Here is a 24,742-nt window from a genome sequence, read left to right on the forward strand (position 1 = left end):
CACACTCTAGGGCCTCCTGGAGAGCCACTGAAGCCCCAGGGCAGGGCCCACAGCCTGCACCCTCTGCAGACTCTCTCCTGCGGGGCCAGAACCTAACCGCTCAGCAGTGCACGAGCACCTCAGTTCCGCTGCTTCTTCCCGCTGCGCCAGCCTCCCTGAAGCTGCACGCAGGGTACAGGGGCCAGGACCCACCTGCATGGTGTGGACGCCAGTGCCGCCTGCTGACGATCGGTCTGCTCTCCTTCCCACAGGCTTTACACACGACTGACTTCAGGGTGTGGAATCTGGTGACGTGGGACCTCTGCAGACAGACGCGACGGCAGAGCAGCGTCAGACACAGCAGGCGCTCAGGAGACGCAGTGACGGGGAGGGCAGCAGTCTGGGGCCGCAGGGCCGTGGGGAGTGAGACTGCGCCTGCCCGCACACCGCAGCCGGCAGGAGTCCCAGAAGCTGGTCCTCGCCTGCACAACCTGACAGTGACAGCGGCGACACCTCTGTGTCTGCAGTGAGACAAGTGTCTGCAGAAGGGCCTCAGGTCTGCAGCGGCGTCTACGCCCTACCACCGACTGCACCGAGGACACCCCTGCTGGTGACGTTGTCACTTCAGTCCCAGCCAGCTCCAAGACAGCAGGCAGGCAGAGAGATGCCGCCGACAGTGCAGGGACGGGTGACCTTCCTAGCTGCCTCTGGACGGCTGGGTGCTCGCTCCGCCTGTCGGCGCCTGTCGTGGAGTAGTAAGTGTAGCCCCTGACCGTCTGCACTGGCTCCAGACACGAGGCGAGTCTGCGGGGGTGACGTGCAGGCAGTGGCATGAGCCCGGCCTATGGTTACCTCTCACTGACTCAGTACTAAAGCCACGGTCATGGGACATTCTCGCCAGTACTCTGCTTTTGCTGACTGTGCCTAATTTTGACTGCTTCTAAATTCTGAACACTACACTCCTGTGACACCCTGAATTGTCTCTGTGCATGAAACAGTGATGCCAACACAAACGTTTTCTGTCTGACGTGTAAGGTGTGGAGTGCCACCCCGTCATTGACCAGTCAGCTCTCGCCCATCACAGGGTCCCGTGGGTACTGATACTTGTTCCAAATGAGCCAGGCTGCAGCCTGACTTGGAAATCTTCCAGGAACCATGCAGCAACTGTACTTACAGAGCCAGGGTGGTGGCGACCAGCCCCACTAAACTGCTGGCCTTCAGGGAATGATTCAAGGAACACATCACCACCACGCCGACTGAATCAGCCTGACACCTGCAGAGCGGGTCTGCAGGGAGTGCACGCTCTTCACCCAAATGGGGAAAAGGAAAAAAGGCGCTCGGAAATATAGAATGTGTAAGACAGTGGGATGCTGTGGCCTGCCTCCACTTTTGTGGAGCTCAGGGGAGCTCGCAATGCTGGGGGCACAGCCGGACTTGGGCGGCCACCAGCAGCCTCGCCGATTTCTGGGTCAGTCTCAGAACTCCTCAGTGCGGGTTTCTGGGGTCTGCCCCTGAAGGAGTGACTGTGAGGACAGATAGTGCTGCTGACCCCTGTGACCTCCAGCCAAGGACCTTGAGTTTTCATGATGCATTTTAACAACTGACTTCAAACCTACTAACTTCTCTAATGTGAAGAAGACTGTGGACTCACGTTCTGCTCCACGAGCACCTCTGCGGTGTACCCTTTCTCGGACTGCAGGTACTTCTGATGAAACAGCTTCCCATCGAACAGGTGCCAGGGCATGAAGTCGGCCATCTCCCAGGGGGAGCCACAGGCACCGTTGACCAACACCAAGGTAGTGAGACCACGCACCAGGAGGGTAGCCAGCTGCACAGCTCTGGGGTCAATGTGGTCAAGCTGCAGAGGCAAGATGTAGGGAGAAGGTGAGGAGGCAGCCCTCGCACGGGGAACCAGAGCTCCCCCCAGCGTGGCTGGTGGCTCAGGTACTGCGCCCACAAGGTCAGGACCACCTCTCCACACAGACGCCCTCGGGGCAGCAAAGCTCCATCCTGCCAGGAAGGTGACGGGATCACAGCCTCAGGCCCACCGGGAATATTTCTTTAAAAGCAAAGGCAGGAACTTCCCTGGTGGTATAGAGGCCGCCTGCCAATGCAGGCAACGTGGGTTCAATTCCTGGTCAAGGAGAGTCCACATGCTGCGGAACAACTCAGCCAGAGCCCCTCACCATGAATGAAGAAAACCTGTGCACAGCAATGAAGACCCGGCACTGCCAAAAATAAACACAAAAAGATAGCAAACTTTGCAAGGGGAAAATAAAAAAAAGGAAAGGCGGAGAGGCCAAGACAGAGTCATTATGGACACTGATGAGTCAGAGGTCTAACCGTGAGCATTACTATAAAAATTTCACATAAATGTCTGTCATTTAAGAACAAAATAGCTTATTATTGCACAGGGTTGATGGGCTGGTTCAGTTCAGTCACTCAGTCGCGTCCGACTTTGCAGCCCCATGGACTGCAGCACGCCAGGCCTCCCTGTCCATCACCAATTCCCGGAGTTTACTCAAACTCACGTCCATTGAGTCAGTGATGCCATCCAACAATCTCATCCTCTGTCGTCCCCTTCTCCTCTTGCCTTCAATCTTTCCCAACATCAGGGTCTTTTCTAATGAGTCAGTTCTTTGCATCAGGTAGCCAAAGTACTAGAGTTTCAGCTTCAGCATCAGTCCTTCCAATCAATATTCAAGACTGATCTCCTTTAGGATGGACTGGTTGGATCTCCTTGCAGTCCAAGGGACTCTCAAGAGTCTTCTCCAACACCACAGTTCAAAAGCATCAATTCTTCAGTACCCAGCTTTCTTTATAGTCCAACTCTCATAAACATACATGAATATTGGGAAAACCACAGCTTTGACTAGATGGATCTTTGTTGGCAAAGATGGGTTGGTACTTCTTACAAATTAACGTCACACCCACACAAAATTTTAATTTTGTTGTCAAACCTCCTTCCTGTTCTTGGACACTGTGGGGGCTCCATATGGTAGGAAGCTGCAGAGACATCTTTCGCCTCAGTCGCTCGTGTTTTTGGCATTTGTGGCCTGTGCTGACCATAAACAGTGAACTGACCACAAGCAAGTGTCCACAGGGTTTTGTTAATACAGGAAGTTCCACTCAGTATGTCAGCATCAGGTGGATCTATGTTGCGCAAAATAAATAGCAGTGATTTTCAACATCACATAGCTCACAAAACTGAAATAAACCAGGAAAAGGACCGACGTTTCATCCCTTTTCTAAGTCACGTTTCATTTCCCTATTGAAAGAAACGTGGTTGCGACGTTGGACTGGGGCTGCACCAGGCTACCCAGCCCTTGCTGCCATCAGCACTCTGCCCCCACCACCTACTTCCAGCCACGGGGCCCCGCCCTGTGTGCCCACACACGGCACTGTCCGGCTCGAAAGGCACCGCCCAGGCCAGCAGTAGGGCCCCAGGTGGGGCTTGAATTTAAGTGCAGTAAGGTTAACTGCACCGTTTCTCAGATGCCCCAGCCATTTCAAGTGTTCAGAGGCCTGCCTGGCCCTGCGGGACGGCTGTGGTCTTGGGCTCCTCTCTCTCCACCGCCTTCAGCCCTTGCAGTGCCCAGCCTCGAGGCGGCACCGTGGGCTCCAGGTCAGCGCACCCACCAAGGCTGCTAAAGGTCCGCTGAACCGATGCAGATGTTACGTGCTTACTGAGGGCTGGGGGCAATTCTCCCATGAAGTAGGCTTTCCTGTAAGAGAGTCAATTTCTTCATTTCTTATACACTTCTCTGTTACTTTTAAAGTGAATTTTAATAGAAGTAAACCACCTCCCAAAGCAGATATCCTCTGCAGACCATCTAAATTTTCAAACAAACCAGGTGACAAGCACCTGGGCCACAAAGCAAGTGTCATCAGCACCGCAGAAGTTCCAGTATCCCCACAGCCTGAAGATGGTGCTACAGACTACTCAAATGTGGACGGGCCTGCTCACCATCGAGGGACGAAAGAACTACAGCACACGCAGGCTCGGGCTTCTCTGGGCTGAAACTGGGGTTTCTCTGGCTGTTCACCCTCAGCCCTGTTATACACCACTGTATGCAGGGCTGGGGTTTCTACACTGTTCACCCTCTGCGCTGTTATACACCACTGTATGCAGTGCTGGGGTTTCTACACTGTTCACCCTCTGCGCTGTTATACACCACTGTATGCAGGGCTGGGGTTTCTACACTGTTCACCCTCTGTGCTGTTATATACCACTGTATGCAGGGCTGGGGTTTCTACACTGTTCACCCTCTGCGCTGTTATACACCACTGTATGCAGGGCTGGGGTTTCTACACTGTTCACCCACTGCGCTGTTATACACCACTGTATGCAGGGCTGGGGTTTCTACACTGTTCACCCTCAGCCCTGTTATACACCACTGTATGCAGGGCTGGGGTTTCTACACTGTTCACCCTCTGCACTGTTATATCCTGCTGCATGCAGTGCTGGCTGGGGCACTCTTATCGTGTAATCACTCAGGAGACAGCAGCACCTTTCAACAGGTAGCCTGTTCTCACACAGAAGTGCATTCTATCAACACAGCTTTATGGCTCTCAGAGGGGATTCTGTCCAACTGCTCCTTTTTCTAAATGTTTCACATTTTTCCTTGTATGTTAAGTGTAAACGCAGCAAATGTGGTGGTTAGCTTTACTTGTTTCTGTGTTTGTAGAATATATTTGAATTATGCATGTCGACTCTGCACCATCCGGTGATGAATCTGTGTAGTGAGTCTAATTGTTGCTCTGTAGATTTGGATTCCCATAAACACAATCACACCACCTATCAATAATGATAGTTTTATTCTATTCTTTCAGTGTAAGGAAAGTTGGTGAAAGAAGGCACCCCTGACTCACGCACACCATAGTGGAAAAACTTCCACTATTTTAGTATGAAGTCTGATTTCTGTTGTAGACACTCCTTCTTAGATTAAGAAAACTCTCTTCTAGTCCTAGTCTGCTGAGACTGTTCACCACAAACAATAACTGAATTCAACTAATACTTTCTCTACAACATGCATGGTGCTAATGAAGGCAATCACACACTGGTTTTCAAATGTTAAACTAAGCCTGTATTTGAAAAATAAACACTTGATTGTGTCAAAAGAGCAGAATGAAAACATGAGGCTCGAGGGCCTCTCCCAGCACCTGGGAGAGTCACCCAGCAGCTCTTCTTCCTGGAAGAAGCGGGATTTGGGGACAAGTCAGTGTGGCGGAAGGCTGGCCCTCAATCCCGAGTCAGAGTCGCTGGTAAGCATGGCTAACTCCATGTGGCTAAGGTAAGGCTTCACCAATAAAATGATAAGAGGATGTGATAAGAGCATGTCTTCATGCTTTGGAATGAAGACAGGATGGAGCTGATTCCTGAGCACTTCCTGCTGAGGTGATGGACATAGAAACCAGAAAAGCCAGTTCTACTGCTGCAAAGCCTCAGGGTGAATACTGAACAGTAAACACTCCACTGTCTGGTGTTTATCACAACTGGGGCTCATTTTGTATACACTGAAGCTGAAGCCCCTAAGTCAGCCGTTTCAGGCATTGGTTCACCAGAGCGACTATCTTAAAAGCAGGTGGAATCCCAGGCAGGGAGAGGAGAGTACTGCAGACATTGGACCACTCACCAGAAAAGCAAACAAGAGCAAACTCTTGAGTTTTCCTGGTCTGAAAGGCCGGTTAGACTTTGGAGGTTCTACACCAAAGTTCTCTGTGGCTGTGGTTGGGCACGACTGTCCCACACAAGCCCGAGGAGGCCTGAACCTCACCAGGCAGGCTCATGAGTAGCAGCGGCTGCTCCCAGCCCTCTGGACTGGACAGGGTCCCACAGCTTCTGAGGTCAGAAGCCACCCATCCACCGAGCTCCTCCCCTGGAGGTTTCCCATGTTGTACCTGTCCCTTCTCCTTATACTTTTCATTCCCCAAAGAAAGCTTTTATTTGCTGAAGGACACTGTCTGGCACATGCCCACCTGTGTGAGTCACACTCAGACCCTCAGACACTCTTGTCTTCAACAGCGGGCACACGGGCTAGAAAATACTGCTGGCTTGAATCAAAGACTGGTATTCTCCTGGAGCCCAGCAGCTCCCTAACTTAGACTTTCAAACCTCCCATCCCTGTCCGGGGCCACCCCCTGCCAGGAAACGGGATGTGACACGGTGAGAGAGTGGCGTGCACAGCGGGAGGAGGCGGTCTGGAAGCCGTGGGGCCAGTGGCAGGTGTCTGAACTCCAGTCACACAGCCATGGCCTAGCACGCATCCTCAGGACAGGGAGAGCTGTGGGCCAACAGGTAGGTGTGTGAACACGCAGGAGACAGGCTCATCTGCGTGCCATGTGATGAGTGTGTAGGGGAGGAAGACAGGAGCCATCGGAGCAGAGCCCGTGTCTGTGCCGAGGACCTGGACATGATGTGGTGGGCCCAGGACAGCCATGTGACTGTGAGTGGAGATAACTCACCCGCGTCTGCTGACACACCAGCCTCTAAGAACACAGCGGGGCAAACGCATCAGCCAGGTCCCTGCGGGGGGCGGGGGGGGGGGGGCGCCCACACAGTGGGCACTAAAAACAGCTGTTGGGTTCAGATGCAAGTAAGCGACACGTGAAGGCTGTGTGGGGAAACCCCGTCTGATCCTGTCTCAGGGGGAAAAAGAAATCAGATCGAGGTTTGGCTTAGCAAAGAACCCAGCAGGAGCGCATCCAGAAATCTCTTCTTCCTCACAAGGCACCGGGGTAGGGCTGGGTGTGGTGAACACGGCGCCTCCATGAAGGACAGGCGCTGCCATGAGAACGCTGAGGCCTGGGCGGGCGAGCGCCTGTTACGCGGCTCCTGCCCCCAGAGAGCAAAATAAAAACCAGCTCTCCTCTGCGCGGTTCGTTCCCATCCAAGGTCACTTTTATGCTTCACCTTTAACCCAGGTAAACACAAACTGTGCTGAGATACACCTCTAGAATTTAAATGGATACTTTCGAGGAACAAGAGGAGAGGGTAAAATGAAGTAAGAGACACACTGGCAAGGGCTGCCTGTCATAGACTGAGCTGGCTGCTGCACCCTGAAAGATCACCACAATACCACAGTCCCAGCGGAAACAGCTGCAAGTTTTCTGAACTCACCATACACAGCAACAAAATCTCCCCCCAGCCAAAGTCAGTGGCTGTCTCAGGCGAGCTGGGTCTACCAGGACTGACAGGCCTCCCAACCGTAACTGTCTTATCTGCAGCCTGATGGTGCAGGACACTGAGGAGGCAGCCTCTGAACACACATGACTTCCAACTTAGTCCTGACCCACGTCTGAAGTTCAGAATGGAGGACCCTGGACAATAAACAAGAAAAACAACTTCTACTGGAGTGTCTGCCAGCTTATAGAAAGAACCCAGGAACACAGGAAAGAAGAGAGTGTGCAGCTTGGCCTGAAGTCAAATGTCTTCCTCATGAAAAACGACATGAAAGAGGAAATAACTCGGGAGCAGCAAAGTCCATGCATGTCCTGCAGCGTGAAGCCTGCCCTCCTAACCATCTCCTCAGCCCACCTCTGACTCAGTCACCTGAACACACAGCGTCCTAGGGCTTCAGAGCGGGACTCACCTTCTCCATCACCTCATCCCAGGCAGCTCTTCTAGCCTCACATGCACCTGTCAGAAGGAAGGGTAACCTAGGGCCATGACCACCATGAGATCTACCATTAGGTTTACAAGTAGAGAGTTGCAGAAAGGATCCAGGATTTAAAGGATGGCAAAAGGCAAATCTTTACAAAAAACATAGTAAGATCAAACCTGAACCACTAACCATAATCCCACCCTTCTCCCCTCTCTGTAGTCACCTAAGACTTGGTCCCCATCAATAAACACATGGGGACAGGAGAAGGTAAAACCGTCAAGTTCTGACCTCTGAGTTTCAAAAGCCTCACCACTGGGAGAACCTGAGATACCTCAGACCTGCCCCAGGTGTGAAGAGTCTGAGCAAAGGGCAGGGGTAGGAGCACATGGAGCTCCGAGCTCAGAACAGCAAGACCAGGCAGCCAGCGAGCTCTACTTCCAGCCCTGGAGCTGAGAAGAGGCTCTGTACATGGCTTTGCTGCCCAGTTGGCCTGGGAGCGGGCATTCCACAGGGGCGGGGGCTAGGCAACAGGCTCCCCCAAGCACAGCGAGCAGGGGATGGAGTCTTGGGATGCCCAGCCGCCCAACCCAGGACACATACCACAACCTATGGGAGAGTGTTTGTAAAAGAAACAAGTGAGGATACCTCAAGCTAAAATGCTCCTGCAGATTAAAAGATACAAAAAAAAAAAAAAAGATACGAACTACTATGTACAAAAATAAATAGGCTACAAGGATATATTGTACAATACAGGGAATAAAGCCAATGTTTTACAGTAACTATAAAAGCTATAAATGGAGTATAACCTTTAAAACTGTGAATCACTGTGGTGTATACCTGTAACTTACATAATATTGTACATCAACTATACCTCATAAAAACGGAAAGGAGAAAAGGAAAAAAAGGCTTCTGCACAGCAAAGGAAACCATCAACAAAATGAGAAGAAAATGCACTGAATGGGAGAAATTATTTGCAAAACATTTGTCCTTATCAAGGCGTACATACTCAAAATACATAAATAACTCATACAACTCAATAACCAAAAAACCGAACAATCTGATTTAAATTGAGCAGAAGACCTATGGTCAACAAGCAAATGAAAAGATGGTCAACAAGCAAATGAAAAGATGTTCAACGCTGCTAATCATCAGAGAAATGCAGATCAAAACCACAGTGAGCTGTTACCTCACATCTGTTAGAATCACCATCATCAAAACGACAAGAAATAACAAATGTTGGAGAGAATGTGGAGAAAAGGGAAGCCTTATGCACTGTAGGTGGGAACACAAATTGGTGAGGTCAACGTGGAAAACAGTATGGAGGCTCTTAAAATCAGAAATACTATATGATCCAGTAATTCCACTCCTGGGATTTATCTGCAAAAAATGAAAATACTACCTCAAGGAGATATGCATTCCCATGTTCACTACAGCACTATTTACAATAGCCAAGACAAGGAAGAAAACCTAAGTGTCCATCAATGAGTGCAATGGATAAAGAAATTATCATGTGCATGTACACAGGTGTGTGCATGTGCACACGTGCGCACGCACACACACACACACACACACGATAGAATGTTACTCGGCCATAAAAAATGAAACCTTGTTATTCGTGACTACATGAATTTTGAGGGCATGATGCTATGGGAAATAAGTCAGAGAAAGACAAATGACACGCTTTCACTTCTATGTGGAATTTGAAAACAAAACAAAAAACAAACAAAAAAAAACACAAACTCACAGATACAAAGAAGAGAGTGGTGGTTGCCAGAGGGAGGGGTAGGAGGTGGGCCAAATGGGTCAAGGGGATCAGAAGGCAAACTTTCCAGTTACAAAGTGAGTGAATCATGGAAACTTTCCTGTGAAACAACAACCAAGTATGCCGCCCCTGTGGTCAGGCGGGCAGTCCCCAGGGTGTTGGCAGTCAGTACCTGCAAGTCTGCAAGCTCCACGGTGGGCTTTCCTTGGAGGCACAGGGCCTGTGCAATGAAGGCGTGCAAATCCTCCAGACAGAGAGTGTCGACCTGCATGGAGAGAGAGCGCCAGCATCAGCCCTGGGAGAACACAGGCACATACACATACATGCACGCACGCCTAGCAGCAAAGTGCACACACATACCAGGGCTGCATGTGCACATGCACACACACACACGCGCGCGCACACCCAGGGCAGCTCACACAGAGGACAGTGCATGCACATGTACAAACACATACATGTGTGCACGCTCAGGGTAGCAATGTGCACACAGGACAGCATGTGCACACGTACACACACACACACATATCCAGGCACACATACACATACATATATGCATGCTCAGGGCAGCAAAGTGCACGCACACACAGGACAGCATGTGTGCACCTACACATATACACATGTGCATGCACATGCAAACACACACACACACACACGCATGTGCACCCATACCATGTGTGCATACTCAGGGCAGCAAAGTGCAAACAGAGGGCAGTGCACGCACACATACACACACACACACACACACACACACACAGATACATGCACATGTGCACATGCTCGGGGCAGTAAAGTGCACACATATACACACACACTACAGCATGTACCCACGTGCACACAAACATGCACACTCAGGGTGGCAAAGCACACACTGGCTCTGGACAGCACATGGGTGCACACACATACGTGTGCACATGCTCAGAGCAGCAAAGCAAACACACCTCCCTGGGGCAGCAAGGCACACACACACTCTCACATGAGCAGCCGAGCACACACACACACACGATGGGAGACGCAAAGCACACACACGCTCGGGGCAGCAAAGCACACACACAGGCACAGCAGAGTGCACTGAACATATGTGTGTACACACACACACACACATCTGGGGCAGGAGAACACACACATGACCATACACACACACACACACACACATCCGGGGCAGTAGAGCACACACACACTCACTCACACACACACACATGCCTGGGGCAGCAGAGGACACACACTCTCATATACACACACTCGCACCCAGGGCAGAAGAGACATCCCTGAAGGTAGGCGGGGTCTTTTCTCCCCCCATCCACAGTCCCTGGTGTATAAATCTTCACGTCAACCACAGCCAGGCTGGGAAGCAGAACCTGGTGCTCATGAGCAAGGCAGAACGCTCCAGAACGCCTGTGGGAAGCCTGAGCTATGGTGAAATCTGAGCCGTGGAGCAACGCAGGTCAAGTGTTAACACAAATTTCCAGAGACAACAATTGCGGGGGTTTGCAGACAGAAAGCACCCACAGCTAGCCTGAGCTAGGGTGATCAGAGCTGGGACAAACACCCACCCTTGCAAGCCCAACTGTGTCTTTGGATCCCCATTTAAAAGAAACCAGGATTCCCCAAATATGCATCTCCTCCCATCCTTTGTGGAATCAAAAAGTCCAACCAAAGTGTGAGTGAGAAGCAAGGAAAGACAGAGACGCAGAGAGACAGAGCCTAGGTGGGTGGCACCGTGTCCCGGCAGCACCTCCATGCCCTCCTCACAGGGTCGGGGCTCAGCCACCAAACGCTGCACTGGTCCCATCACATCCATCTCCACCTTTATTCCAAAGTAGTTGTTGCCTTTGTATAAATGAAGCTATAATTATGTCACAGAAAAAGCAAGAAATCTACAAATGCGCAGCACTCATGACCAAGAAAAAAGATCTCAACCTACAAAAGCAAGACCAAGCAGAGAATATTTTGTTTTAAACTCATAAGCCCTCACCTCTCTCTTAGACAGGTTTGTTGGCATATAGTTAGTTCTACTTCTTGCCATTAGCATCTTTTGCAGAAAGCTGATTTTAAAAAAACAGCCTACAAAAAAAGAATCACTACTGGACTTCCCTGGTGATCCATTGGTTAAGACTCTGTGCTAGCACTGCAGGGGACATGGGTTTGATCCCTGGTCGGGGAACTAAGATCCTGCATGCCAACAATGCAGCCAAAAAATAAAATAAAAACAACAACATTTCATCATACTTTTTCAGTTTATCGATTTCATACTCTGCCACCATCTTTGTAACTAGCAAATATACGCTTACTCCTTGGCAGGAAAGTTATGACCAACCTAGACAGCATATTAAAAGGCAGAGACATTACTTTGCCAACAAAGGTCCATCTAGTCAAAGCTATGGTTTTTCCAGTAGTCATGTATGGATGTGAGAGTTGGACTATAAAGAAAGCTGAGTGTCGAAGGACTGATGCTTTGGAACTGTGGTGTTGGAGAAGACTCCTGAGAGTTTGTTGGACAGCAGGGAGATCCAACCAGTCCATCCTAAAGGCGATCAGTCCTGAGTGTTCATTGGAAGGACTGATGTTGAAGCTGAAACTCCAATACTTTGGCCACCTGATGTGAAGAGCTGACTCATTTGGAAAGACCCTGATGCTGGGAATGATTGAAGGCAAGAGGAGAAGGGGGTGACAGAGGATGAGATTGTTGGATGGCATCACCAACTCAATGGACATGAGTTTGGGTAAACTCCAGAAGTTGGTGATGGACAGGGAGGCCTGATGTGCTGCAGTCCATGGGGTCGCAAAGAGTTGGACACGACTGAACAACTGAACTGAACTGAACTGAACTGATAACAGAGGAGACAAGATTCTTAGTAATACCAATTTTTAAAAACTTCACATAGTGGAGATTATTGTGATAAAGTATTTGCTCTACCATAATTATAAAAAATATGCAAACTTTCTATGATGCAAAATTACCTTTCCAGCAAAGTTTCTCAAATAAACCTCTAATAAAAAATGTTAACTTCGAGGTTGGACTCCAAGTGAAAAATGAGTTACCCAAGACTCAAAAGTTAACAAATGAGGGTTTTGTTTCTTTGTATGCTTTGTACACTAAACAGTATGCATTAATGCTGTGTGGCACCTAATTTAAGCTTAACTATACAAAAGTATACTATTTTAGTCTTATTAATCTAAAGAGAGAATAGTTATCCTTATGAATAACAACACAGTACAGTACCTTTTAATCTAAGGGATAACACTGATGCATTGACTTGTTTTCTATTTTAAAAGTTCCAATTTGAATGTATCCTTTAAAGTCAACCAACAATGAGTCTATCTCATGCTGACTTATACTAAAAAGATTTCATTTAAAAGCTATTTACTAGTAGTAAGAAGGTAAAAGTGGAAATTTTCCTTCTGATGCTTGTCTAGCCTCAGGTTTCTATAAATACGTGAGATGTAAAGTGACTATTTTGTGATTTGGGATATTTTCCTGCTGGAAGTGGACTTTCATAGCCAACGGTCACTTGCACAGATGACAAGAAAGCAGAGCTGTGTCAAGTGACGACGAATGGGCTCAAGGACCTATCTCTCCCGCTGGAAAAAGAAATGCAAGATGTAGTCCTAAGAGTGCTAACACAAGGCTCTCCAAAGATCTATCCATATTCCTATATTCACACACAGTCCTGAGAAGAAAACCGCTTATTCTCCTAGAGGAGAAAACTCAGCTGCTGGTCATCGACCAGCTCCCAACTCCCAATATGTCCATCTTAGCCACCTGCAGATTCATAAACAAGGGAAAGAAAGCATTAACTGATAATACATGCATGCACATTTAGTAAAAGTAGCAAAAGAAATGTATTTTTCATTTAAACATTAATTAATCCTGCTACCATTTACTGATTTATACTTTGCTGAGTCTGGTACAAATAAACGAAAAGTTCTACTCAAAACAAAAGTTCGTCCTGGTGCATGTGAAACCAGTGAGGAGACAGTAAAATGAAAACTCACTAAGGGTGGCTTAACTACACCATGTTTGTGGTAGCCACCATCCAAACAGGGACACAGGACAGTCCACGCTCTACAAAGCTGGGCAATCGTGAGAAAGTGTACCAGGGCCTGGACCTGTCAGACACCTCAAGCTTCTATCACAGGTAGGTGTAGAGCCCACTTCTACACTGGCAGCCGACAGGGCTCCTCAAATGTACAGCCACACAGAACCCTCACTTTCTATGAAACAGACACTGGGCAGAGATGGGGCAGGGGACCAACCCTCACACCTCACCCCAGACCACCACATCCCCCAAAAGGTGAGGGCCAGGAGCAAGGGGTGACTGCAGCAGCAACAGCCAGGAGTGAGGTTACCTGCACAAACAGGTAGACCAGGAGGCAGCACAGTGCTTGAAAGGGGCTCTCAACTGCCTGCAGTTCTTCTCGCGAGGATGAAAGGTCAAAGCAGGCCAGGAGTGTGTCCAAGCGCTGGGCCTGGATTCCTGGCTCTTGGCTCAGCCACAGTTGTCTCAAATTAGGCGTTCCCCCTAGTTTAAAAAAAAAGTTCATTTACCATTATTCTTTGTACTACCAAGTTATAACACGCTTCTCAGAAACAAAGTAAAGAAGCAAAGGGCACTGACCTCCTTGCTGACTTCCTTGGGCCTTTACACTTAAAGCAACTGGAAGGCAACACTAACAGAACTTCCTGGTTTAAGCAAGCAGAAGTCCTAATAAAAGGTCAGCATATATGTATTTCACTGAAAACACTCCTCTTTCTTTAAACGGCTATACTGTGCGGGAAAGGGAGGGTTTTCTCCTGCTGTGCTCAGCTATGCTGTCCGAGGGTGTGAGACAGACACAGCTGTGATGGGGTGCTTGGCGAAAACACCACTGGTCTACTCAGGTAGTTGGCTCTCTTATTTTCCTGGACTAATGGTTTTCAAAGTACACTGTGCAAAAGAAACAGCTGCCAAAATTGTGTAAGATACATTTTCCTGGGTTTTATACGCAGAAATTATGAATGGATGATTTTCACATTTTGAAATAGTCAAAACCAGCAAAATGAAAACATTTCACAGTATGAGAAAATTGCATGACTCTGCCAGAAAGGATCAAGGGTGGGCCCCACACTTGACCCAGAGTCCCGTGGGCAGCTGAGATTTCGTCTATAGGTCCCAAATGCATTGTTTCTGAAACATAACAGCTTCAAAAGTCAAATTATGTCACTTGGCAAAGGCTTCTGTGTGAATTTACGGACAGGAAAGTCTCAGAGCTTCTCAGAAATGAGCAAGCTCCAGAGTGCTGCCCAGAGAAACAGGGAAGGAGGTAATTTCTGTGAATGACAACTTGTTTCATTTTATAAAACAATCGTCTAAGAGGATCTGCAAGGTGCTGGTGAGTCATGTCTTTATACAGTGAAGAAATACTAAGCTTACTCTCAGATTCTTGAATGCTTTAAAAATCATTCCAGATGGACAAACTACCAGTTAGATGTGTGCAATCAGCTTTCCTAGGTTTATAAAATAAGGATATGCTTAAAATGACCAAAAAGAGGCTCTGCGAAGACAGAAAAAATCAACTACATGTTGCCTAAAGAAGAATCTCCAGTTTTGGAGATAAAAAGCTATGTCAGACGCTTGCCTGCTGTGTGGTCCGAGACTTGCAGCACAAAACGCAGCATGTTAGTAAGGGAGGCAGCTGAGGATGACGCACAGACGCAGGGACCCTGTAAAGGGGCAGGTCGGGGGAAAGGAAGCTAAATTTCAAGGTACACCCTTCCAAAGGCCTGCGGAAAGCAAGGATCAAGCAGCAGGAGTCCACTGCTCTTAACATACACATTGTCAGGGTGATGGAAGACCATGAGATAGGCACCTGGATGATCCAGCTTCCAAATGAGTCTAAAAACTACCCGGCATTTTTCCTCATGGACATAGAGATGATTTATATATAAAAATCCTATCGTTTTCTATCGCTATTAACATAAGTGTGAACAGAGCCATTCATCTGAATCACCTGCAACATAAGTTCAAGACCCCACTTCCAAGGTCCTAGTGATGGCAGACGCGTGCCCGCCCTCTGCCAGTGGGTGGGGCTCCAGCTGCTTCTGGAAGCACAGGCCCCGTGTGCAGAGCTCAGCAGTGCCAGCAGCCCGTGTCACAAGCCTCAGAAGCAGCCTCTCCAACAACTGAGTGAACTTCAGAGTTTATGAAAACCTTATATCGAGTGACCTCTAAAATTAACTCATGATATAATAATGAAAGGCCAAATATTCCCTTTCTACATTATTTCTGGAACGATCCTATAAAATGAAAATTACATATATATATAAACACTTCTGGGAAATGATTTTGGGTATTCTTTAAAAGTACTTCTTGCTGTAAAATGTGTCAATTCATCTTAAATTGTTTTTGTGTTAAGTACCTTTAGGTTTGAAATACTAAAATACTAATATTTAGGTTTAAGTATATCACTTACCAACTGAGCGAATAAGGAAATACTCCCTCAACGTCTCTCCTTGTACAATTCCACTTATAAGAAACATGTTTCACAATGTTTCTTATTTGGTAAATTATAGGCTTGAGTGACAGAACACAATAGTGACTTGAGAGAATTTAAAGCATATAAAAATGGAATATAAATATTTTGGAGAAGTGTTTTGTGAAACAATAAGAAAGGCCACTAAAATAAGCCCTAAACTGTCCTCTCTTCAAGTGTCTGTGTGCAGAACACTGTCTCCTACAGTCAAACATGCTTGCCTTCTTCAGATACTAAGAACTCACAGGAAGAATTTACTTCAACTAATTTTTAGGAGAACTCTGTCTTCTTCCCTCCCACTATGTGTTTTAAGATATGGCCCTTGAAAAAAACTTATTTTTACAGTTAAACACTTTCCTTCACCTCCTCTTCCCAGTTCATCAAGCCCACTTTCAATCGTGGAAGCAAGACAAGAATCGACCCAAGCAGAGCGGCAAGAATGCAACTGTGTTAATTCGCAGCTGCTTACTCAGGGATCCAGGTTTCCTTCTCCCCCTGGCATGACCTTGGGCAGTAGGCAGGGTGATTCAGCAGACTGGGCCTGGGGAGGTCTGTATAATGCCCTTTCCTCTGTTGTATTAGAACTTCATTATGTACACTGCTCTTGGACCCATGGTAGAAATGAAAATCAGTGTGTGTGCAGTTCTGGAAAAGTATGTTTCCACAGAGATCATTATTGCATCATGTGGTGTTACTCTGACATTTAATCAAGGCAGTCTGTACCTGGAATGTTCATCTGTAGAGGCCTGACGAGGTCCGGCTGCCTCAGTGGGTTCCCGGAGTACACAAACCACTCCTTGACAGCGGGGCCGGTGCTGAAACCACCTGAGTGAAGACAGCTGCATCAGTGGACGTGCGTACCAATCCATCACCAACACTGCACGAGAGCCCCTCGGCCAGACCGATTCCACGCTGGAGAGCCCAGTGAGTTCTCACATCAAAGGTCACCGAGGGGCCTCGGGCATCCAGCTGTGGATCTCCTACCCTCTGATCGGATGGTCATCCATCCATTCCTACCAGAACGATGACCTTGGGTGGAGGGTGGCAGGACAACCTGGGCAGGTGATCACTGGGGGCAGAGGTGACCTCTCGGTCACCACCGAGACGGCTCCTGTAGAATCCTGCTTTCCTTCCCCACCACCCTCATGCCGTTCCAGAGAACATTTAAGGAGCAGGAATATGACAGTCCTTTCTGCTTTTAAATTCAGTACTTTACACAACTATTAAGACTAGTGTTAAGTCAGACGAATCAGAAAGCTGGTAGGAATAGTCTAGAATAAAGGCACTTCTGTCTGTTGCTAGATTACTAACTGCTATGGAAGTTCAGGTGGCCCAGTCAGCTGCAGTGCTCCACTCAGCCGCACAATCACCGTGCCCTTCCCCACCTCTGCGTTTGGCCACGCTCTGCTCTGCTCCTGCTCCCCTCCACCACTCCCCCAGCCCACCGCAGACGCCCACCTCCTGTGCCCACACTTGGCAAGCCCCCGTCCCTCCCTCTCAGCTGAGCCTCCCACGCTCCCCAAGCACTGCAGCTCACTCAGCCAGCACTCTGGCTTGAGTCCCGAAAAACTGAGCTCCCTAGAGCAAAAACCATTCTCCATAAAACACAAGGCCCAGAGCAAATGCTCATTAACTGCAGGTTTAGGAGCAAGTTTATCTTAGCCTAAATTTCATACACACAGAAAAAATTTAAAAAAAGAAAGAAGATCTGAGTATTCTTAATGTTGTTAAAAATAAAACAACCCAATTTCTATGTAATCCTCTTGGCCAAGGTTTTCATTGCATTAAAAAATAGCCAACTGAGTGAATGCTGCCCTGCTCATGCCAAGAGACAAACGTTACTAGGTTCTGTACTCCTACTCAACCACTGCTATTAAGGGACCTAGCCTGCCAAGTGACTCCTTGGGAATCACTAAAACATTCACAAAACCACATCTGACATTGCGTGGAAGTGACCACCTTTTATCTAAGACTGTTCACAGCATTCTAGAGGTTCAAAGGCCATGTCTCAGAGTTTTAACTCTAAGTGACACACAAAGACAGCGAGGCTCAGGTGGGCACCTGAGCCTAAACACACCCGACAGGCCTCCTCGCTCTCCGCTGTCAGGGCCGAGGGAAGCAGTCTTTGGACCAATATTCCAAGAGACACACAGCATCATCTCAGTTCAATTCAGTCGCTCAGTCATGTCTGACTCCTTGCGACCCCATGGACTTCAGCACCCCAGGCCTCCCTGTCCATCACCAATTCCCGAAGCTTGCTCAAACTCATGTCCATTGAGTCCGTGATGCCATCCAACCATCTCATCCTCTGTCGTCCCCTTCTCCTCCTGCTCTCAATCTTTCCCAGCATCAGGGTCTTTTCCAATGAGTCTGTTCTTCGCATCAGGTGGTGAGAGTATTAGAGCTTCAGCTTCAGCATCAGTACTCCCAATGAATAGTCAGGACTGATTTCCTTTAGGATTAACTGGTTTGATCTCCTTGAAGTCCAAGGAACCCTCAAGAGTCTTTTCCAACACCACAGTTCAAAAGCATCAATTCTTCAACACTCAGCTTCCTGTATGGTCCAACTCTCACATCAATACATGACTACTATAAAAACCATAGTTTTGACTAGACAGATCTTTGTCAGCTAAGTAATGTCTCTGCTTTTTATTATGCTGTCTAGGTTGGTCATAGCTTTTCTTCCAATAAAAAAGTGTTTTTGATTTCATGGCTGCAGTCAGCATCTGCAGTGATTTTGGAGCAAAAGAAAATAAAGTCTGTCACTGTTTCCATTGTTCCCCCATCTATTTGCCAGGAAGTGATGGGACTGGATGCCATGATTTTCGTTTTTTGAATGCTGAGTTTTAAGCCAGCTCTTTCACTCCCCTCTTTCACTTTCATCAAGAAGCTCTTTAGTTCCTCTTCACTTTCTGTGACAAGGGTGGTGTCATATGTACATCTGAAGTTATTGATATTTCTTCCAGCCATCTGATTCCAGCTTGTGCTTCATCCAGTCCAGCATTTCTCATGATGTATTCTGCATATAAGTTAAATAAGCAAGGTGACAATATACAACCATGACGTACTCCTTTCCCAATTTTGAATCAGCCCTTTGTTCCATGCCCAGTTCTAACAGTTGCTTCTTGACCTCCAGACTTCTCAGGAGGCAGGTAAGGTGGTACAGTATTCCCATCTCTCTAAGAATTTTGCACAGGTTGTTGTGATCCAAACAGCTAAAGGTTTTAGCATAGTCAATGAAGAAGAGGTAGATGTTTTTCTGGAATTCTCTTGCTTTTTCTATGATCCAATGGATGCTGGCAATTTGATCTCTGGTTCCTCTGCCATTTCTAAATCCAGCTTGAACATCTGGAAGTTCTCAATTAACATAATATTGAAGCCTCGCTTGGAGAATTTTTAGCATTACTTTGCTAGCATGTGAGATAACTGTGTGGTAGTTTGAATGCCCTTTGGCATTTGGGATAGGAATGAAAACTGACCTTTTCCAGTCCTGTGGCCACTGCTGAGTTTTCCAAATTTGCTGGCATACTGAGTGCAGCCCTCTCACAGAATCATCTTTTAGGACTTGAAATAGCTCAGTTGGAATTCCATCACCTCCACTACCTTTGTTTGTAGTGATGTTTCCTAAGGCCCACTTGACTTCACACTCCAGGATGTCTGGCTCGAGGTGAGTGATCACACCATCGTGGTTATCCGGGTCATTAAGATCTGTTTTTGTATGGTTCTGTGTATTCTTGCCACCTCTTCTTAATATCTTCTGCTTCTGTTAGGTCCATACCATTTCTGTCCTTTATTGTGCCCATCTTTGCATGAAATGCTCCCTTAGTATCTCTAATTTTCTTGACGAGATCTCTAGTCTTTCCCATTCTATTGTTTTTCTCTATTTCTTTGCATTGATCACTTAGGAAGGCTTTCTTATCTCTCCTTGCTATTCTTTGGAACTCAGCATTCAGATGGATTTATCTTTCCCGTTACTCCTTTGCCTTTCACTTCTTTTCTTAGCTATCTGTAAGGCCTCCACATACAACCATTTTGCCTTTTTGCATTTTTTCTTCTTGGGGATGGTTTTGATCATCATCTCCTGTACAATGTTACAAACCTCTGTCTATAGTTCTTCAGACACTCTATCTATTAGACCTAATACCTTGAATCTATTTGCTACTTCCTCTGTATAATCATAAGGGATTTGATTTAGGTCATACTTGAAATGGTCTAGTGGTTTTCCCTACTTTCTTCAACTTAAGCCTGAATTTTGCAATGAGGAGCTCATGCTCTGAGCCACAGTCAGCTCCTGGTCTTGTTTTTGCTGACTGTACAGAGCATCTCCATCTTCGTCTGCAAAGAACATAAACAATCAGATTTCAGTGTTGACAGTCTTGTTATGTCCATGTGTAGAGTTGTATCTTGTGTTGTTGGAAGAGGCTGTTTGCTCTGACCAGTGCGTTCTCTTGGCAAAACTCTGTTAGCCTTTGCCCTGCTTCATTTTGTACCCCAAGGCCAAACTTGCCCATTACTCCAGGTATCTCTTGACTCCCTACTTTTGCATTCCAGTCCCCTATGATGAAAAGGACATCTTTTTTTGGTGTTAGTTCTAGAAGGTCTTGTTGGTCTTCACAGAACCATTCAACTTCAGCTTCTTTGACATTAGTGATTGGGGCATAGACTTGGATTACTGTGATATTGAATGATTTGCCTTGGAAACGAACAGAGATCATTCTGTCGTTTTTGAGACTGCCCCTAAGTACTGAGTTTTGGACTCTTGTTGACTATGAGGGCTGCTCCATTTCTTCTAAGGGATTCTTGCCCACAGTAGTAGATATAATGGTCATCTGAATGAAATTCGCCCATTCCAGTCCATTTTAGTTCACCGATTCCTAAAATGTTGATGTTCACTCTGGCCATCTCCTGTTTGACCACTTCCAATTTACCTTGATTCACGGACCTAACATTCCAGGTTCCTATGAAGTACTGTTCTCTACAACTTTGGAGTTGGTGCTTCTATCACCAGTCACATCCACAACTGGGCATTGTTTTTGTTTTGGCTCAGCCTCTTCATTCTTTCTGGATTTATTTCTCCACTCTTCTCCAGTTGCCTATCGGGCACCTACTGACCAGTGGAGTTCATCTTTCAGTGTCAAATCTTTTTGCCTTTTCATGGGGTTCTCAAGGCAAGAATACTGAAGTGGTTTGCCATTTCCTTCTCTGGTGGACTACGTTTACTGAGAACTCTCCACCATGACCCATCCATCTTGGGTGGCCCTACATGGCATGGCTCATAGTTCCACTGAGTTAGGCAAGGCACCTCAGCATTATCTGCCCAGCTACAATCCAGGAGGACGGCACTGCCCATGGAGATGAGTCCAACAGGAGCGGCAGGCCTAGGCAGAGAAAATAGGTTCAAGACCAGCACCAACACCAGGGGCTCTTCTCTCAAAATTTAGACTAGCACATAAACCTGATCCCCTCTTTCCTCACTATGCAGACCAGCACTGATGCCAAACTCCCTCTTTTCTCCATAACTTGGACAACAGAGGGTTTATTTTCTTGGGCTCCAAAATCACTGCAGATGGTGACTGCAGTCATGAAATTAAAAGACATTTGCTCCTTGGAAGGAAAGTTATGACCAACCTAGACAGCATATTAAAAAGTAGAGACATTACTTTGCCAACAAAGGTCTGTCTAGTCAAAGCTATGCTTTTTCCAGTGGTCATGCATGGGTGTGAGACTTGGACCATAAAGGAAGTTGAGTATGGAAGAATTGATGCTTTTGAACTGTGGTGTTGAAAAAGACTCTTGAGAGTCCCTTGGACTGCAAGGAGATCCAACCAGTCCATCCTAAAGGAGATCAGTTCTGAATATTCATTGGAAGGACTGATGCTGAAGCTGAAACTCCAATACTCTGGCCACCTGATGAGAAGAGCTGACTCATTAGAAAAGATCTTTTTTTTTTTTTTACTTTACAGTATTGTATTGGCTTTGCCATACATTGACTAGAAAAGATCTTGATGCTGGGAAAGATTGAAGGCAGGAGGAGAAGGGGATGACAGAGGATGAGATGGTTGGATGGCATCACCAACTTGATGGACATGAGTTTGAGAAAGCTCCAGGAGCTGGTGATGGCCAAGGAGGCCTGGTGTGCTACAGTCCATGGGGTCGCAAAGAGTCAAATACAACTGAGCGACTGAACTGAACTGGGGGTTAAGTGCATATTAATTCCAAAGTATTTCTTAATTAACAAACTAAGAAAAGCTTGTGCTTTTTAAAATGATTAACTGAACACCTGATGAGTTCAACTGACCAGAACACAAGTGAACTTTGCTGCATAAACTGTAGCACTTACAGCTATTTACTTACAGAGCCTTGAAGAGGAAACTCTTATCTTTCAAATAAAATTAGCTAGCCAGAAGATGAAAGTTCAGTTGGAACTGCTAATCTTAATTTTCATTCCCTAAACAAAATTTTATCAGAAACTGTGGGGAAGGATACAGGAAAAGAGACACAAATGAGCATCTTCTCTGAAGTGGAGGCCAGGTGTCTGCAAGCTCTTCTGCGTCCTGCCACTCCCCTGGTGAGCAGGCAGGTGACAGGGACCCTCAGGATGCCTGTTTCCTCCTTCTGCCAGAAGAGGGTAAAGGGCAGCACAAAGTGGCCAGAAAAGCCTATCAACATGCAAAGAATAAGTCTTTAGTCTGAATGAGGTCTCTGTCCAAACCAAAACATTCACTTGGAAGCATTTTCTCTGTTAATCCAGATTATCCCTACCATAGACACAGTTACAGCTCCCTGCTGCTTCCAAAAGCCACGACTAGATGCAAAATATTACCTGAAATCTTCTTAAAATAAATGCATTTTGCTGGAAAATTAGCCCATTCTCTGGTTGCTGTTGTTCAGTCACTAAGTGAAGTCTGACTCTTGCAACCCCTTGGACTGCAGCACACCAAGCGTCCGCCAGGAGTTTGCTCAAGCTCATTTCCAGAGTCGGTGATGCCATCTATCCATCTCATCCTCTGCTGCCACCTTCTCCTTCTGCCTTCAAACTTTCCCAGCATCAGGGTTCAATGAGTCGGCTCTTCAGATCAAGTGGCCAAAGTATTGGAGCTTCAGCTTTTGCATCAGTCTTTCCAATGAATATTCAAAGTTGATTTCCTTTAGGATTGACTGGTTTGATCTTGCAGTCCAAGGGACTCTCAAGAGTCTTCTTTGGCACCACAATTCAAAAGCATCAATTCTTTGGCACTCATCCTTCTTTATGGTCCAACCCTCACATCTGTACATGACTGCTGGAGAAACCACAGATTTGACTCTATGGACCTTTGCCGGCAAAGTGATGTCTCTGCTTTTTAATATGGTGTCTAGGTTGGTCATACCTTTCTTTCCAAGGAGCAAGTGTCTTTTAATTTCATGGCTACAGTCATTTTTTGGGGGAGCCCCAAAAAAGAAAATCTGTCACTGCTTCTACTTATTCACCTTCTATTTGTCATGAAGGGATGGAACCAGATGCCATGATCTTAGTTTTCTGAATGTAGAGTTTCAAGCTAGCTTTTTCACTCTCCTTTTTCACCCTCATCAAGATGCTCTTTAGTTCCTCTTTGTTTTCTGCCATTAGAGTGGTATTATCTACATATCTGAGGTTGTTGCTATTTCTTCCAGCAATCTTGATTCCAGCTTATGATTCATCTAGCCCAGTATTTAGCATGAAGTATTCTGCAGAGAAGTTAAATAAGTAGGGTGATGGTATACAACCTTGTCACTTTGTACTCCTTTCCCCATTTTGACCAGTCAGTTGTTCCATGTCCAGTTCTAACTGTGGCTTCTTGACCTGCATACAGGTTTCTCAGGAGGCAGGTCAGGTGGTCTGGCATTCCCTTCTCTTTAATGATGGATTTTCCAGTTTGTAGTGATCTACACAGTCAAAGGCTTTAGTGTAGTCAATGAACCAGTTGATGTTTTTCAGTCAGTCAGTCGTTTCTGAATTTTGTGACCTCATGGACTACAGCATGCCAGGCTTCCCTGTCCTTCACTACTCCCGGAGTCCACGGGAGAAGGGAATGGCAAACGACTTCAGCATTCTTGCCTTGACGATCCTATGAAGAGTATGAACAGACAACGAGGCAGAAGTAGATGTTTTTCCAGTCCTCCCTTGCTTTCTCCATGACCCAACAAATATTAGCAATTTGATCTCTGGTTCCTCTGCCTTTTCTAAACCCAGCTTATACATCTGGAAGTTCTTGGTTCATGTACTGCGAAAGCCTAACTTGAAGGATTTTGAGCATGATACTTGCTAGTATGTGAAATGACTGCAACTGTACAGTAGCTGGAACATTCCTTGGCAATGCCCTTCTTTGGAAATGAAATGAAAATTGACCTTTTCCAGTCCTGTAGCCACTGCTGAGCTTTCTCTGAGGTACCACATATTTTCAGAGGTTTAATCTGGCATGTATTTTGAAATAGCAGAAATGTTTGCAATAATCTAGTTTGTCTGAATTAAAATAAAATCATCTTCTTAGATGCCTACATATGAAGAAAAAGAGAAGAGGGGATTGAGTTTGATAATTCCTAAAAGGAAAGCTTGATTTTCTCATTTGAACTTTCGATTTGCTGGTTTCCGAGTTCAAGGAGCAAAGTAAAACTCAAGTGAAAGTTCTTTGTTAGTTTTACTCTCTAGTCACACTATAACATTTTATATGAAAAACAAAAAAATAACAATCAAAGTTGTTCTTCTGCTATTTCCACATTATACCATTTATAAAAGCTTCTGTGTATAAACAAGAAGTGTTACCCTGGGAGCAAAAATGTGGGTCTGTCTACATGTCCAACCTTTCTCCCATTAAAAACTCTTGATTATTCCAACACACAAAGCCTCAAAAGTGCCCACTCCTCTCACACA

General features: G+C 46.5%; 1 protein-coding gene across 11 annotated transcripts in view; it reads right to left on the minus strand.

The window, feature by feature from the left end:
- FAM120B (family with sequence similarity 120 member B) overlaps positions 1-24,742 on the minus strand; it is a 77,803-nt gene that overhangs the window by 12,039 nt on the left and 41,022 nt on the right. For all 11 annotated transcript variants that reach the window (XM_065930954.1, XM_065930955.1, XM_065930957.1 and 8 more), the window contains 5 exons: positions 16,579-16,680; positions 13,693-13,865; positions 9,518-9,610; positions 1,631-1,837; positions 193-301 (listed from right to left, as the gene is read on the minus strand). In XM_065930954.1, the coding sequence (XP_065787026.1) occupies positions 193-301; positions 1,631-1,837; positions 9,518-9,610; positions 13,693-13,865; positions 16,579-16,680 (684 nt within the window). The remainder of the gene's footprint in view (positions 1-192; positions 302-1,630; positions 1,838-9,517; positions 9,611-13,692; positions 13,866-16,578; positions 16,681-24,742) is intronic.

The sequence above is a fragment of the Muntiacus reevesi genome, chromosome 3 (assembly GCF_963930625.1).
Source record: "Muntiacus reevesi chromosome 3, mMunRee1.1, whole genome shotgun sequence".
Classification (NCBI taxonomy): Eukaryota; Metazoa; Chordata; class Mammalia; order Artiodactyla; family Cervidae; genus Muntiacus; species Muntiacus reevesi.